General features: G+C 46.7%; 1 protein-coding gene across 1 annotated transcript in view; it reads left to right on the top strand.

Moving 5' to 3' along the window:
- Positions 1 to 17,504, top strand: part of LOC119101589 (uncharacterized) — an 86,545-nt gene extending 69,041 nt beyond the window's left edge. The window contains exons 3-8 of the mRNA XM_037224941.1: positions 8,358 to 8,485; positions 8,830 to 9,079; positions 10,467 to 10,520; positions 11,538 to 11,653; positions 12,112 to 12,179; positions 16,059 to 17,504. Coding sequence (XP_037080836.1) covers positions 8,358 to 8,485; positions 8,830 to 9,079; positions 10,467 to 10,520; positions 11,538 to 11,653; positions 12,112 to 12,179; positions 16,059 to 16,206 — 764 coding nt within the window. The 3' untranslated portion in view covers positions 16,207 to 17,504. The remainder of the gene's footprint in view (positions 1 to 8,357; positions 8,486 to 8,829; positions 9,080 to 10,466; positions 10,521 to 11,537; positions 11,654 to 12,111; positions 12,180 to 16,058) is intronic.
- The last annotated feature ends 267 nt before the right edge of the window (positions 17,505 to 17,771 follow it).

Genomic DNA, 17,771 nt, shown 5'->3' with positions numbered 1-17,771 from the left:
TTACCCTTGTGTAAGGTAGCCTAGTAATTTAGTTCAATGCTTATGCAAGACATTGGTATATTTGTTTCATAGCCATCTGAATTTTTGTGGTTGATAGTCTGCATGGTAAATGCCACGAAGTAATTGACAATGACGGCACATGGGACTATGTAACGGTTTCATGCACAATAGCCATCATGTGAAAGTATATTATCGGGAATCGGCTTTCGTCGCGCCATGCGCCCAAATGATGTTGATGGTCGTCAAGAGATGGAGCCACATGGGCTGTTCTGAGCTCGTGGCATGGCGCATGTCATGTCCTTTCGAATTATCGCAACGAATATAACTATTAATATGAACGTCTAGTAGTTCTAATAAGCCATACCTTCATTGCATCACGTGAAGAGAAGACAGTCATTACTCAATGGAGCATACCTAAAACATACTTTATCGGAGTGATAACAATGCCTCCTTGTGTTTGGACTCGGTGTACCAGAGATGCACTGTTTAAGATGGCGCCACTATTGCTAGTGTTGCTGCTGTAGATCAGCATCTAAGGAGCTGGCCATATTGCAGTTAAAGGCTATATCATATCATATTTAGTTCTCATGCGGTTGTTGACTGATGTCTATTAGTATGCTGGATTGCAATCAGACCAGAATCGACTCACATTGATGTCAAACATTATGTGATCTGGACTTACCTCAGGTAATGTTATAAAAGCAGTTGGTCCGGAAGGGAAAAGTTCGACAAGTCTGCAATGATAAATAATCACTTCTCTGCACTAAGGACACATATGATGAGCAATTTGAGTCACCAGAAAGTAATTTATGCTGCAGAAGAGAAATTATGGAACGGTGAAACCTCCGAGTTTCACGTCTAAATGACAGATATATCATTCCCACATACTAAGACTGTTCCAAACTCTATTGAAATGCCCAAATTAATCCCACAGCGAAACATAACACCTTATTAGTGCAGCATCCATTTTGAACATTATGTTTGTGGTAGGAACTCACCATAAACTTATTAGCAAGAATGCACGGCTGACATTCAGGACTCGGGAGGCAGGGCAGTCTATATTTGAAGTAACAAAGATGGGTGAGTGCTAGCTCGATATGCGATTTATAATACTTACACTGACAAACAACGTTATTGAAAATTATCTGAGATCCATACCTCCACCCTTGAAGTACATGACTTGCGAAGATCTGCGCCCCGTTGGCCCTTTCACTAGGATATGCATCCGCGAGCAGCGGCCTAGGGTGGATCCAGATATCACTATCATCTGCTCCCTGTGTGTGGCCCCAATGGCGTGCATGCCAACCTTATTGCGAATCATCGTACCAATCGTGCCAGTCATCGTGTGTGTTAACTCACTTGTATCAAGTTTTGGGATCCTTAGTTCTTGAAGTTCGTGTCAGATAAGCCCAAACTCCGCATTGGTGTCCAAAGTGCCTCCATACCTCCTCATGCAATTGCCTCCGACCTAGATACCTGTCTTAAAGGGACTGTATTAAAACCCCACATTTATTTATCTTATACTTAATAACTGAATTCAATTTATTTAGCTTTGTTATTGTTTATACTATTTATTATATTCATAGTTTATATATAGTAATATTATGTTATTTATTTATTCAACTGAATTTAACTGAATTTATTGGGTTTTGAACTGAAATAGCCTTCTCTAGGATCAGTCGGTGCAATTCACAGCCCTTCCCTTCTGAACACCTAAACTCCCCCAGTTTCTGACCAACTAATACGCCATTCAAATCTCGCCATTCCATTGAACTTGTAGGACCAAGGCCAAGTAAGATGTAAGTGTCGAATCGTTCATATCAGGCGTTCTTGAGCACGATTTCCAGATAAAGCAGCCGTCAATTGACTGTCAACAAGTGTTGTTACTATAACGTAATCAAAGAAAGCAGTATTGAGGAGTTTATTAAGTAAGCAAAGAATCTGTGTTGTCTTGTGCAGTGTTCTCCACTTAAAAGTATGCTAACGGGTATAAGTGAGCCTATTTCATCATATCTGATGCCTGCTTCGCTATTATCAAATGTGGAACGTTCGCTTTAAGTAAAAGGTCACTGGTATTCAGTTTGGGTCGATAGCCTTATTAGGTCATATAAGGTTACGGTGACTAAAAATCTGCGAGATTTCTTTGGTTTTTGAATTGAGGTTAGCATGAAGAATAACATTAAGGTGCTATGTTCCTAAAAACAAAAGTTGGTGAGGGTTATTCTCACTTGGTAACATCTTCTGACACAGAAGTGGTTCAAATATAATGCCTGTCGACATTCCGGTAATTTAGAACTTGAAAATGAGCACAAAAAGAACTGCCCCATTAAGCATGTTCTCCAGCGGAAAAGCAGTTCGGGTTTGACCTCCTTCTAACCCCCATACCTAACCCAGGCTCAATGAAATTAATTGCTATTCTAAATTTAAGCTGCTTATTGTCTAAGAAATTATCTCAGAGACGTATGACCCTGTGCAGCACATCGTCGCATCATATCGAACGATTAACAAGAAATGACCCTTGCTGACCGACTTTGACCAGCTATGTTTCAGCAACTTTACGACTTGACTCAATGCATCTCATTTTGTGCACCACAAGATTCACAATTCAGTTGCCTATATACATGCCAAGTTTGGTGCGGCTATGCGATGAAAGGTCAGAAGTGATGCTGGAAAAGGCATTGAGGGGGAGGGTCGAATTGCCGCGAGTTAGCCATGTCCGGAGAGATAGTACGTAATATTTTACGTTTCGCCAAGCACGAGTTGGTAATATAGTGGGGAACATGGCGGCATTTTAGCAGTGTGTCGTGGTAAATAGAACCGGCATGGACACTAGCTCACTAGATTTCAGCACGTTACTTTAAGGTTACGCACTTTTGCCAAAGTCTTCTAGCTCTGCATGGATTTTTCATTTCTTTTTCCATCTTTTCAGGCGAAAGCGCCTGGTAAATGCTAGTAAATATATCAAACGCATAACAAAGAAACATTCCATATTTAACGTGCGATTCTGGACATGTGCTTTCCAAAACCCACAGTAAAATGTCTCTTCAAAAGCTCGGTGGAGACCAAACGTCAGCATGTACGATAGAGCCGACCGTCACTGCAATGCCTGTTTCTGTTCGGCAACGCACACAATTCCATGCAATTGTCGACTACCCTGATTTATCATTTAATTTCCGATAATTTCCAAATCAGGTATAGCAGTGGCTGCTCACGGCTTTTGAAAGAAGAAGCAGAGATGAAACAGTGATGTCATGACCTTGTGAAAGCAGCCTTCTGTCAGAAGCATGGACAACCCGGAATGGTAAAGTTCATGGACCACAGTATTAAGCGCCGTACGTATACATATTATCTGGTTTGACCCATTGAATGCATGTGTATTCAAGCCAACATGGTACTTATAGAGCAAAAGTGTTAAAGCTACATTTATATCAAAAGTCACATATTTAACACCTTGATCAATCCCGGTAAAACAGTCTTATCATATGAAATACTCGTTTTTTTGTATTCTGGTCGCTATGCAGAATTGTAATGGATTCCATCAAATGATTCACAATGCCGTTTTCACGACGGACTGCGGTGTTTTTTATCGAAAGCTTTCAGCGTGTTTTTCCAACCACACACCTTTTATCAACGATTTTCGGCTAGAAATGGCCTGAGGAGATTTAAAAACACATTTATAACTACGCTTGGTTTGATATAATTACAGTTAGCCGGCTTTGAGGAAGATAAGACTTTTATGGATTGGTGTGATGCCAGATCTCTTCCTACCAAACTTTTTCAGAGCTTTTTAAATACATTTAGTGGCATCTCTGATGGGGACGCGACAAAGTACACCCCTGTATCATTGCAGTGCCCCTGTTCATAGGTATGCAACACTTACAGAGCTTACTTACAGTGCTTCCAGAACTTGCCTCTAGTACATACAGAGCTTACGAGGCTGGCATACCCTAACACGATCCAATCCGAGATAAATGATCCGAAATGATTGATCCTTGAGTGAAAGGATCCTCAAAGCCCGTCTTTCTGTGCACAGCACCGATATAAACAATGATGACGCGGCAACCATCCAACGCCCTCATGCAATCGACTTTGCTGATTGTCAGGCCTAGTATTTTCCTAGAATTTGGGTGAAATAGGCATGGTCTGAAGAAATGTTTTTGAAGAATCTCACCTAATACAACTATTTTTTAGCTGGATGCACGTAGCTTACTTATTGCATATTTAAAGAATTGCATGAAAAGAACGTTTCCCATGTCAGCGTATCAAGTGTCTACCTAAAATTGAAAGAAGCATTTAAAAAGGCTTCTTAAAAGCTTTTCAGTGCGTTTTTTCATTGTAAATACAACTGACCGCCCTTTTCACAGCGGATTACAGTGCAAAATATTTTTAAAAAGCTTTGTAAAAAGTTTTCATGTTTTATTTTCAATGTACACAACTTTTATCAGCGATTCTTGGCTACTGCGGTTGAGTGGCTTTAAGCAAGAGCATGCTTTGCGGCCATGCACGATGGCAGAGCTCTTCTTAACGAATCTTTAATAAAAAGTTCGTTAGCATGTCTGAGGTAGAGCGACAAAACGAACTCACATATCCTGGTCGCGTCCCTGTTGATAGGCATGCAGTGCGTACAGAATTTGCGTACCTCCACGATAAATCAATCTCGAATTAAATGCTCCTCAAAGCCTGCCTCGCTCCACTCCACACGTATATAAACATCAATGGCGCAGTCACTATCCAACGCCCAGGATGGATCCACGTGAATGATTGCCAAACCCGGCATTCTCCTGGACGTTGAGTTAACTAAAGGTATGGATAAAGTAAACATGTCTTTAAATAATCCATTTTCTCAACCTCAGTTGAAAGCACCTGGCGTAGCATCGGATTTCAATGAAATTGCGGCAAACAATCATTTCTCTGTCAAAGTGCTTCGCATTCGCTGAAATCTCTGGAAACGCTTTGAAGCTTGTTTTTAAAAGTTTCCAACGCATTCACCTGTCTGAAATGGGCCGATATGTCTTAAGACATTACTGAGAAAAGCTTCGTACCGCATTTATTTGTGAGACATTTCTTTGTACGTAAACGTGCATTAAACCCTCATCACATTTACATATTCATACCGCATTGCTTTGTATGCAGATCTTCGTACTGGAACTTCTGTTCTCAGATATTCATATTGAAACCTTTGTAGGCAAGCCTGCGTAAACAAATATTTGCATTGTAAATTCTCGCCAAAATATCCCAAATATTTGTACGCAAATATTCGCATCGGCGAAGTTGCGTACCCAAAAAATGCATTCGGAAAGCTTCATGTACGCAAACTTTTGCACACAAATATTTTCATCCGCAAAACTTTATTCCCGCAGATCTTCGTATTCGCAGGAATTCGAGTACGCAAGTCTTCGTATCGCATTTATTCGTACCACATGTTTCGGTTACCACTGGGACCCTCAGACTCCTGGACTTGAGTTACGATGCATTCAGCGTCTGAAAAGTATAGACCGTGGTTGCAGTAGAGGCAGTGCGACGTCAGAACCAAACGTACCCAAATAAGAAAAGGTCCTAGAAAGTGCATGTCCAAACCCTTCTTTAATGCTTATTCTATCTGTACACCACCATGTGATTTATGTTGGTCTTTCAAAGAAGTAAGTTGTGAACATTCACTAGCTTCACATTTTTGAATACCGATGACGATGTCTGGGTGCCGTCGCCACGCCAGGACGAGCACACTGACATGCCACCACGCTACTACTGCTATAACATTTGTTCTGCTCACTGCATCTAATCATGCTCACGTCAGTCCCCGCTGCTACTGCTGCTCGTGTTCTTTGCGCACGAGCAATACGCGTCGTCCATTTTTCTGCAACATTCATGTAAGAAGTCGTCACCTGCTTTCCCAAGGTGGATTGGTCTGCCAGTTTTTCCTAATCTTGACTGAGCGAGAGCTTGGCTGACGCATCTATGTATGCGTTCTATAGGTCTTAGAATAAGCTTATTTAGGTAATCGAATGATTGTGGTAGACCAAGTGATAAACCAATATCGAAATTAAAAGAACCCGCACTTCTCAAGTTTCTGATCTGACTTGACCTGACCTTGGCCGCGAAGAACGTCAAGGTTGCATGTAATGCATGGTAGTCATTTTGGTAATGATGGTTGTGTGGCCGAATGCATAACCAAAATAAACCACTTAATCCAAAACCACTTGGTGTGTAACCAAAACCACTATTATATATAAACCACTACCTATCTTGGAGTCTAAAAATCCGATCAGAGGAATGTAAAGTACAATTAAAATCGACTGGTGATTTCACTCAGCGAAACACTACGCTGATTTCGTTCACAAAATCTTTAAAAATGCGAACGCTTGAGTTCTCTTTAATCCTATTACGCTCTTTTAAACATGGGGACCGATGATTGTGAAAGTTTACTTATCGTCAAACAAAAGCATTCCCTTGTGTCGGAAACGTACCACAGATCAGATTCGTGGAATACGGCCAATTAGGATAGTTGTTACTTGACATCCACTTTCTTAAGTCACATAAAGGATTGACTCGTCAAAGGCGGCACAAGCAATTGTGAAAATACAGTTATTATATCACTTTGCATTTGTTGTTTCGGCGACGTGGCTGTTTATGCACGGATCGAGAAAGATGTGGTTGGTGTGGTGACGACCAAAGGCGTTTCTTGACAATTAGCCAAATTCGGTTTTTGCATGTCTGTTTTATCATGCAGTTTTTTGTCAGCATCTTGAACACTTGCGTATGTGGTAGAACTAGCCATGGTGGGCGCGTGGTTAGGCCATTTCACAGCTTACTACTGCGAATACCAGTGGGAAAAGGCTACCGAAACTTTAAGGTGTTGCGTTCGTCATTTTCCGTGGCCTCAGAAATACCGTTTGGGGTGACACCCATCTCTGCCGGGTGCAGATCAATGCCCACGTGACCGCGGGCTTTTATGTTGTGAAATTACACAAAGTTGTCTTTTCCAGAGGTCTAGAAAAGCGCGGTAGCTGAGAATGCAACAAAAAGTGAAAATCACATTGTTGCAGAACAAAAACCAAGAACGCCACGGGAAAGCACCAAAACGAATGCACATACCGATAAGCTTACTCATTAAAACACCAACCCCATCATGTGACAAAGTGTCACGAATAAGTCCGCCGTCCACTGCAGTGGCAATTCTTGCACAATCAATCTGGCAGCGACTCTGACTTCATAAAAACCTTTCCATGACGTTATTAAGCGACGACCTAGAGAGGAGCAGATCTGTCAAATGTTGAAGTTGTGTGATTGAGAGCAATATTTGCACTTAAAAGCACACCAAGAACTACAAGTGAACTTTTTATCATTATTATACTTATATCAATATCTTCAACTGTGAAACACTCCCCTTTTCCCTCATCCTGGTGTACCGTTTCTAATAACTCGGACAGATAGAAGGGCTGATGTGAGTCCTTGCCCTTTTCAAACTAAGAAAGATAAAGCCTTGCCAAAAAGACCTGGAAGTTGATGCCAATATTGTCTCGCGATTAATGAAACGTTTATGCTGCTATAAAAATAAGTTATTCTACTAAGCAAAGTCACGGATGATTTTCCTGAACATCGGACAATTTCAGCTTTACCTGCAATGTTATTTCGATTCTGTACGGCTTCATTTACCATGCATTCAAAGCGGGACTAAAACTATTGCACATTTGAGACATCTCAACGGGATTTTATGCGTGTTTTTGTGTCTTAAGTCATCATCGGTCATGGTTAAAAGGTGGTTATGAATACGTTTTTATTGTTTTCTGCCGCCATTCTAGTATATATATATATATATATATATATATATATATATACGCACATACTATTGCACAAACTTTTATGGTGGCTATTGTGACAAGTTAACCTATTCCTAGCATCAGGGTGCTGCGACCCATGCTTGTCTTGTCCGATGAACTCTACTTATGTACTTAAGCCAGCCACCTATGAATTCTCAAATGAGCTTTTCGCATTCGGACTAGCTTGTCGGGTGGGGTTGACAACCTCTCACTTCTTGTCCAAAATCGTGTAGCCTGGCATGACCTATGCCGTCATAATTTATATTGATGTCATCAGCCTTGTGTTTCCTGGGCTGTAAAACACAGGGCAATTGACCTCAAGCTTTATCCACAAAATGAACATTTGCCTCCTGAACTAAAATAAGGAACTACCTTCTCCTGTCCTCCGCCCCGCGATCTGCCAATAGCTGCATGTTCGACTCGAATATCTATGGCTGAAAGTAGCTGATTGGAGAAGTTCTAAGCCTTCAGCACTTCCAAAACCGTGTATGCTGTTCGCGCAGGAAGCCGTCACAGCGCGGACGTTGTTTGCCGTTGCAGACGCGTCGGGCGAAGACCTGGTGGTCGATGTCGGCAAGTGCCGGCGGCACTGCCACCACATCGGGGGCCTTTCCAGGAAAGAGTTCCTCCAGCTTTTGGAGGAGCACAGCGACACTGATCCCATCCAGGTGGGTGACGGGCGGTGCCAGGAACGCCGGTAAGGTGACAGCCGAACGACTGTGACGCCAGCCCACGATGGCCGGCCGCCGACTGTGCTGTCCGTACCAACCCGTGCCGGGCTGGTGATGTCACGACACTCCCTAAATGGCTTCACATGCTCACAATGCTGTTCAGCCGTCGAATGCTTTCACTATGAGGTGAGCTGTAGCCCTGCCAAAAAACACACACAAATAGGCAATGTGGCTACCAGACGCAGCGCGGCAGGCTGTGCCCGTAGGTGGGCAACATCAGAATGACAGCCCCCACCAGCTGCCGTCAGTCATGCTTCACGCCCGCCTGTGTCTTGCCGCAGCTGTACCGGCGGCTTCAGCAGCGTCAGTCCTCGTGCCGGCTGGCCAGCCACTGCCAGCCATTGGAGACGGCCATGCAGCGGCACTATACACTGGAAGGCGCCGTGACCAGCGAGGTGACGCGCCGGTGCGGCTGCGTGCGCCGGCCGGCCGGCTGCCGCCGCCGCCGCCGCCTGGTCACCTTCCACCCGGGCACGCCTCACGAGCGCACGCTGGACGTGGGCGGGTGCGCCGGCCACTGCCCCGGCGTCGGTGAGTGACGCGCGTCCCGGATCTGCGGCCCCGCTTATGGGCCGGCCGCCGCCGGAAACGAGGCGCCATCGCTCACCGTCTCTGCTGCGTGACGTCACCCATCGGCGCCGCCGGCCCGCGCCTCGGCTGAGCGTTGCGGGGCTGACGCAGTGGCGATGCCGATCACGTCGGGTGGCTGATAGCTCTGCCGGGGTCGCCGCAGAGAACATCTCATGCCACTTACAGTGTTCGGGGGCCGGGCAAAGGAATGTCTGATCCCCTCGATTAACTAATCGGAGTCGGATAATTGTATTGCAAGGCTTCGTACTCGTTCTGCATGTGTTGAGTCAAGGACCCTGTGGGTCTAATGGTGCCAGATTGGATAATTTGTTAATGAGAAAGCCAGCCGGCATGTTAAACAAAATAATTATCGGCCAGGAAAAGACGACTCTCGCAGGCCAGCCAGGCGAATGTTGTTTACCAACATTCCTTGATAAAAATATGGCTATCTACTCATGCCTTCTTTCAAAACCGCACAAATTTTGGCCAATTGGTCTTTTCGTTCACCTGGCAGGCCTGGTAATAAGTCTCATTACCTTTGGTCACGATTCGTAGAGGTTTTTCCCGTGTGTTCGTAGCAGCTGTCATGATAAAGTCAGTGCACGCAGTCATATGCAAACCGCAAATTATGAGACTAAAGCCAGGTCATGGCCAGCCAATACTGGCCATCGAGGCGTTTTATGGACACTCGTGCTGCTGATACCTGGATTTGCATATAGAGCCGAAAATTAAAATATCTGATTGCGAAGGTGTGTAACTTAATAGTTGCTTCTATCTCATGCTCTCTTTTTGTTTCTATCTCATTATCATCCCACGCTTTGAGCGTTTGGGTGAAATCTTCTTGTGCAGCAGTATTCAGTGGCCCGATGTAAAAGGGATCGGGCACCTGCACACTAGCTGAATGTTGACAACGCCACGATATGCCCTCCCCATTCGTTGGGCATGTTGACTTCTGTTAGTAGTGTCCACTTCACTTTACCAGTGTATCAGCCCTCGTCACTTTATCACTATCAGTAAAGTTTTGGGCTAAGCGCGGACGAATTGGCAAACGGGCGTCACATAGTATCACCGACATTGTAGCCTTTAAGTCTGTACTATTACGGGCGAAGAAAAGTACAAAGGTGGCATAATTGTGCCTGGGTTTGCCCGCGAGGTTTAGAACCGCGTTTGGAATTCAGGATGTTTTACCCGCTCTTGGAACGACAAAAATAAGAACGCGATGTAGCAAGCGCAAACCCTTGAGCAACTGCAGTGCTTAAATAGCAGCATAAACTGTGGGACAAATGGCTGAAAATGCGTTGAATGTAAGCCACCGAAATGTACGCGCCTCACTGCTTCTTTCTTTCAGATGACAGCTGTCAACCTTTGCGGAACAAAACAGTGTCAATCGATGGGCCAAATGGTGAGAGGAATCCTGCGCCTGAGATGTTTTGGAAGTCACTTTGTGCCTCGTTGTGGTCACTTCATGGCACTTCCACTTTAGCTTTAACGCCTTGGTTTTATCGTATTTCATATTTCTCTGGCGCCAACTTTTTCATTACTTGCACATCAGAATGTACTGTGATTATTGATATTGTGATATTATTGTTGTGGGAATTAATTTACTTACAGCAAGGCAAGATGTGACCTCGCCAGTGTAATAACATCTAAAGGTAATAATGCGCCTTGAATTATTTGCAGGAAAACATCTGAGTCTCAGCTTTCAAGTGGCTGTTTCATACAACTAAGTGTTTGGTAGCGGCCCATATCCTTTGCGGGCTTAAACGATATGTCTAATCCAAGACTGTACGGCAAAGTAGCTCGCTCGCATCATTGCTGTCCGTCATGAATAAATTGGCAAGAAGCAGTCTTAGCAAAAAACAAAATGTTTTACCAGCGGTTTTGTGTGATATTTCTTTGAGATCTGTGTAGCCGCGAACGCCCAGCAGTAAACGTGCGCTGCATTAAATATTTGCCAGACAGCATGTTTTTTGTCACCAAAGGCCCGAAAGGAATTTCACACAGCATCTTAATATTCCCAACTTTTCTCGCATATCAAGTAAAAATTAATACATTTTCGAGAAAAGTGCGAAAACATTGCAGAACAAATTTGAAATAGTTTGTTCATGTAACAAAGTTCAGTAAGATGGGAGCGGTCTGCTATTATACCAGACCACCTGTCTCCAAATGTTTTGTGACAACCGTAAGCTAGAGCTCTGATTGAGCACGTCCGAGAACATTACAATTTCAAATGACAGATCAAGAAAGTTCTTGGTAAGGGATTTGATACCGCTCGCTTTGAGCCCGAGTCAGTCACGCTGTTTTACAGACGGACCTGCACAGCTACGCTTCTGCATAAAAGTGATCAGGCTTCGTTTTAACACTTTAAGGCTTACAAGGTTTCATTCTGATGCATAATACAATACAATGATGTTTTCAGGCGCGGAAGTTGTATCCGCCATTGAGGAGTGCATCTGTACTCACGGATGTTACCGGATGTCGTTGATGGAGCAAGTGTACGACTATACTGATTCCACAGCTGCTCCCAGAATCAAGGTACATTCCAAGCACTGGCTTAAAGCCAGTGAGCACCTAAGTATTGTACTTTGCGTGAAGATTACGATGCGCAGCGAAGGCGAGCACAAATGTGCCGCGGACTGGTGCCACATGATTTCCTCGGCCCACAGTCCAGTTGATCACCAAAATGACTGCGATCTGGCTGTCCCGGACACCTGAATCTCTTGAAGAAAAAAAAAACGCTCAACAGCCCGTAACTTATGTCCCAGACATTGCCACACACGACGCGCGGCCTGCGTTTGCTCCCCATCAACATACGCGCCTGTTGCACGCGCCGCCCGATCGTCTGAACGATAGCACCGGCACAGCAGCCGCCCGACGAACAATGCGTCGCATCGCGCCGTGCCGACGCCGCCTGTGAGCGAGGTGGCGCCGCGGCCCGCGCCAGGGCGCCGCCAGGACGAGTCAACAGCGGGCTCCTCTGCCTCCTGTTGCAGGAGGTCGACGTCGGCCAGTGCGTGGGAGCCTGCACGCCGGACCAAATGGGTCGCGACTGCGTCTGGAGGTGAGGCTATCCCCTATCTCAGTCCGGGATCGGGCCACCAGCCCAGACGCCAGGCGAACAGCACGAGACCCTCTCCGCATATGCATTCGCCTTCACCGGCGCCAGGGAGATGGCGCCGACTGGCTTGTCATCGGTGTGACTGTGGCGCCGGTCTAATCAAACGCCGTTGCGCAGACTCGCTTGCTGAAACCCTTTCAGCTACTCTTTAAAGTCATATCCTGCAGTGCCACAGCCTACAGCTCAATGGGATGAAATAGATGGGATATCGGTGTGCCAGATACAAACGCACCTGAAGTTCTTTGCACCGATTGTAAATCCGCACAGGGACCCCATATTCCGGATTTGCCTAACGCGCGGAAACCCTCGCGTTGTTGGCTGCCGCTGCTGCAGGCATGCAGTCTCCGGGGTTGCCTTGTGCCGCGTCGCAGTCTCCGGCGCTGTTCTGCGCTCGGTGATGGTCTGGTGGGCTGGGCGGCTAGGATGGTGGCCGCCGCCGCTGCCGCGTTTCCGGCTGGTTATGAGGCCTGTCGAGCATCGGAGGAGCCGATTCATTACCATTCGACATGCCGAGGGAGCCCACGAGGCGCGGGGAGTGGCCGGGCGGTGATCGGTGCCGTTTTGCTGGCTAATAAATAGCCGTGTTTCAGCCGCAGCTGCGGCCGTTTAATTTGTGAGCAGATGTAATGAGCGGTGACCCCGGTGAACCCAGGAGCGGCCGACAGGCAGTCGCGCGTCAGCGCGGCACTGCTCTGTGACGGCGGCCGGAAACATCAGTCAGGCGACGGGCCCGTGGGCGGCCTGTCATACCGCTCATGGAAATGGCGTGCTAGTCATCGCTCCCAAGGTGGCTGGGCGTACTAATATTGGGTGCTAGCGCGAGACATTGCGAAATAGTGCGCCTTTTCTGGCAGCGGTGCATCGATATCTGTTGGGCTGCAAATGGTGTAAATGCTGGCGATGCGGAATGAGGGAGCAGCGAAAAAGACGCTAATCGCGGGTTGAGGATCGGACGGGAACTGCTGGCACAGACGAACCTCAAGTGGGAGAAAGAACGTGTTCGTTCCGTTGAAACATATTTTACGCATGAACGTAATTTCTTAAGCAAAGTACAATGAAGGTTTTCAGGTACCCCATGTACCTCTATTACCTGTTGGCCCATTTCTCGATGCGTTGTCGTCTTAGTACTAAACACTGTGATGTCACTTAAACCTGGCGCGCTCAAGCCTGTCGCCTAGTAACGGTTTCTAGAAAGGAAACATTTCGCGATGCTGTACTGTCATGCGGCTCAGCCACCCAAAGCTCTTTTGGAAACTTCACTGAAGTTTGAATATCACCGCGTGGTGTCTGGCTGAACTTTGACGTACATGGATCATGAAATCGAGGTGTTAGGATTGCGACGTGTGGATGCTTGGAAAGAAACCTGATGTTTTTTTAACGCAAGCCACTACTTGAGACAAACAATACAGGAAGACAGGCGGCGGCGCTCGTTATGACAGAAATGATACTTGAAATCAAGGAATATAATAAAAATGTTATAACCGGGTGTGACAACACCAGTAAAAAGCATAAAATCGAAGACAAATGTACCAAAACACAACGAGGAAGGGCCAAACACGCGTACCTAAAGATACTGGAGTTCAGCAAATGCGCTCAAATCAACAAGCCACCCCTCGGAAAGTTGAAGTGCTGCAACTATGGCAGCCCGTCCACTACAGTGGCGGTTCTGACACGGCTAGTGTGGCAACGGCTCCGATGTTATGCAAACGTTGCGTGACGTAATCAAACATTGAGGTATTAGTAAACATATTTTCTTAACGGTGAAAATACAAGGTATAGTGCAGTTTTTTGCACTTTAAAGCACACCAATAATATGAGCTTATTTCATCACAGCTGGCACTTGTCTTACTTTCTTCAAGTTTGAAGCATTTGAAACGTTTGCATGGAACATTTTCCTTAACTTGTGACCGTATAGATTTTGTGGGCATTAACAACTTTGTCTTGGAATGAACAGCCTGGCTTTGCGTTCTTTTGATGCGATCACAGCTTTGCAGTCGAGTGTCATTGAAGGGTAAAGTTTTTATGAAATAGCCTCTTTATGCAAAATCTACGTAAAATTGAAATGGCCTCATGGTAAAGCATCTAAGTTGCAGCAAATAAATGTTTATTTTAAATTGTTGTCGCGCTACCAAGGTTTTTGTGTATTGTCGTGGATTGCAGGAGAAATCCTTTATTGTCGTTAAGCTCAATACGATTAATTTATTTCTAAGACAAAGGAGTGCAAATTCAAATGAGAACCTCTGGGTACAATACATGATTTAAAAGGAACACCGGGGTGGTTGTGAGACGCTTCCTGTTTATGGGGTACGAACAAATGTACCTCGACATACCTCGCTCAACATACGTCATACATGCCATACCTCGCCGAACATATCAAACTACACCAGTTCTGAGCTATGGATAAATGGATTGTTAGCTGTATAAGCTTGCTATTTTGTTATCCGAACTGTCCCAGCCGATGAAGTGTTACATGAAATTGATCTAATATTGCGTTGATTATGGTAATTGCTTCACGGCTTATGCATTCTTCCAGGTATCTTTATTCGTCACGAGGCACCTTGTTCGTGCCCAGATTGCGCATTCTCGTAGGATACATAACGGCCCAGATCTTTATCGTACAGCTTTGCAAGCATGCACATTGCGTATAATGTGTAATAGCGAGAACAATCGCCATGCAATACATACAAACATGGACATGGCAGCTACGAGCAATATTCGGGGTCATCGCCACTTCAAGATCTGGGAAAAGTAGCATGCAGTCAACGGCAGCCCATAGACGGGCGCAAATTACTGCACTGGAGTTTCCCCAGCCCGCTACTATGCTGCATGAGCTTGGGAAGCTACACATCGAGTTCTGAAGAGAAAGAAATGGTGCACATAGCCTCACGCTAATCCAACGCCTCTTTTGGCGTGCACGCTACCGTGAGCAATAAGATCTGCTCTCCGGTTTCTAGCCCGATATTTACGATTCCCGTCCAACAGTCCACCTCGCGCACCATCCCCAAGAAGGCGAGGAATGTTGCTGCGCGCAGGCCGGCTGCAGCCGACCTCTGGGGACGCCGTAATCCCCGGTGACGGCAGACCTTTAAAGGCGGCGCGGCTCGGAAATCCCGCCGCGTCCCCAGTGGTAGCAACGCCAGCGCCGGCGCGGCCCCACAGCCGGCCGCCATCAGCAATTAGGGCTCCTCTGCCGCAGCCATGTTCGGAGGGAAGGCCGGCGCTTCTCGCGCTGACTCACCGCTGCATCAGTGACCTGAGGTGACCTTTTTTGGTGGTGGTCGGCGCCCCGCCGTCCGACGAGTCCCTTGTGCGCGCTTCACACGGCGCCTGGGTGGCGCCAGCGTGACGGCTCAATTTTGGGAGGCCATGGGTGGAGTCTGCAGCAGGACACCGGTTTGGGCGTCAGTTCGGCCGAGAAACACTCGGACGTTGCCGTCGGCCGTCGTCGGCCGAGAAACACTCTCCATCTGGGACGTTGCCGTCGACATGTCAAGATTGCAAGCATGAAGTAGTCGTTGTCTGCGTGACGCCGTCGACTGCAAGCCTAGATATCAACAGTGCTGCTCTACAATGCCGACAGTCATGCGGTCATAGCCGGCTACGTACACATTCAGATCGTCATTGTCAGTTGGAAGATGCAGAAATGTGCGGTATCACCTAAATCATGGAGAGGAGCCATGCTAGCAATCCGAACAAAATAATTGGCCGAGCAGCTGTACGCCTTGGCTACGAGCTGTTTTGCTCATTCCCAACATAGCCAGCCTTTATTGCGCTCGCCCGTAAGCAATAGTAGGCCCACTAACATCACTCTGCTTGTTTCAGCGACCCCTCAGACCCATCCAGCTGCCTGATGTCGCTGCAGTTCCAAAGCCTCGGCTGCGTGGCGTCAGACAGCAAGCAGCACTTCTACCGCACGCAGGACGGCCACGAGCGGGCCCTGCTCAGCATCGGCCGCTGCTCGTGCCACTGAACAGCACCAGGACCCATCCAGGGGCTCGCTCGTGCCACTGAACAACACCCGGACCCATCCAGGGGCTCGCTCGTGCCACTGAACAGCACCCGGACCCATCCAGGGGCTCGCTCGTGCCACTGGACAGCACCCGGACTCATCCAGGGGACTCGCTCCGGCCGACAGCAGCGTCCAGCCGCGTACCCGGCCGCTTAGGAGGCAGCGCTGGGCAACCAGGCACGCGTGCGGTGGCGGCCGGGCGACAGCCGATGCTTTGGCACGGCTCGTTTGGCTTATTTGCTTGCATCTCGAGCCCGCATGGCTTGTGGCGATCGTGCGTTTAGTTCATGCAGGCTGAGCGCATATAGAGGATGTCATCGGCTAGGTATGGCTTGTTTTCGTATGCGTGAGATTCAAGAACATTGCAGGTGTTTGTTACAGCTATTCTGTCCTGCCCAGCTTGCGTGCATGTGTGTGGCTAGTTGGATGATGAGGGAGTACCTGCTGGGAGTGGTCGCCTGACAACCCCAGTGTGAGCGGATGCACGTCGTACTATAGCTCGTTGTGTGAACTGACTCCTGACGGGCGCAAGAGAATTGTTAGGATTCCCGTTTGTGATACGCTACTTTTCCGAAGCACTTAGCCAAACTTGGTGTCTAAGTCGCCTCCATCGCGTTAAATGTAAGATGATTATTGGTAGTATTTCCTACTAAGCAGGTAGTACGTTAGTTAAGTGAGTGTAGTTCTCTTTTTGCTGTCTGGCATGCCTAGACAAACACGTGTGCCTGTGTCGCTAGGCCTTTACCGGAGCGCACCAGATAGTAAATTCAGCTGAAATGATTTCTCTGTTTACTTGTAAAAAATCGAGCAGCGTGCCGCACATATTCATGTATCGGGAACTGTGCCACTGCACCAGCTGGTTCATCAGATCAAAATAGCGGCTTTCAGCTGGTAAAGTACTTAAATGTGAATAAAGGCGCCCAACCGTACTTGTGGCTCTCATAATTACGGATGGTCGGTGTTGTCAGCTGTTCGTCAAGCTCTTATGCATCTCGACGTCTAAATATCATCGGTGGCGACAAGAACTTGAAGCTAGTGGCCCTGAATTTAAACTATATGGTGCGGTGGGTATGGCGACAGACTTGTGAAACATGAATGTGATACATATGTACACTGGTGCATTTGCCCAAATGGATCTTTAAAAAATGGGCAATAGTTTGTGCTTGCTTGGAACCGACGGCAGCGAAAGGTCCTGTTCAATGTTGTTCCGTTTTCTATATCGACGTTTTATTTGTCTTTTATAAACATTTAAAGCATGGTTGGCCTATGGTTAATTGCCAGTAAGTCGTTTATAGTGATGGGCAGCTCTAACAAAAGCAGGACAATTAGCAGGTGCTTCGGTGTTTTCACGACAGCCTTTTCGGAGGGCTCTGAACGGCTCCGTAACGTTCTGTAACGTTATGTACGGCTCCGTTTTGGTAAACGGCTCCGTTACAGCACTAAAGTGTGTTTATGGCTGAGATGTCCACTGATCATCCTGCTGTTATTAGAGTAGCTCAGCACATACGTTATGCAGGCCAACAATG

This window comes from Pollicipes pollicipes, unplaced genomic scaffold, assembly GCF_011947565.3.
Source record: "Pollicipes pollicipes isolate AB1234 unplaced genomic scaffold, Ppol_2.1 Scaffold_2555;HRSCAF=2994_pilon_pilon_pilon, whole genome shotgun sequence".
Classification (NCBI taxonomy): Eukaryota; Metazoa; Arthropoda; class Thecostraca; order Pollicipedomorpha; family Pollicipedidae; genus Pollicipes; species Pollicipes pollicipes.
Note: the sequence above shows the minus strand (reverse complement) of the source record. Positions and strands in the feature narration are given on the sequence as shown.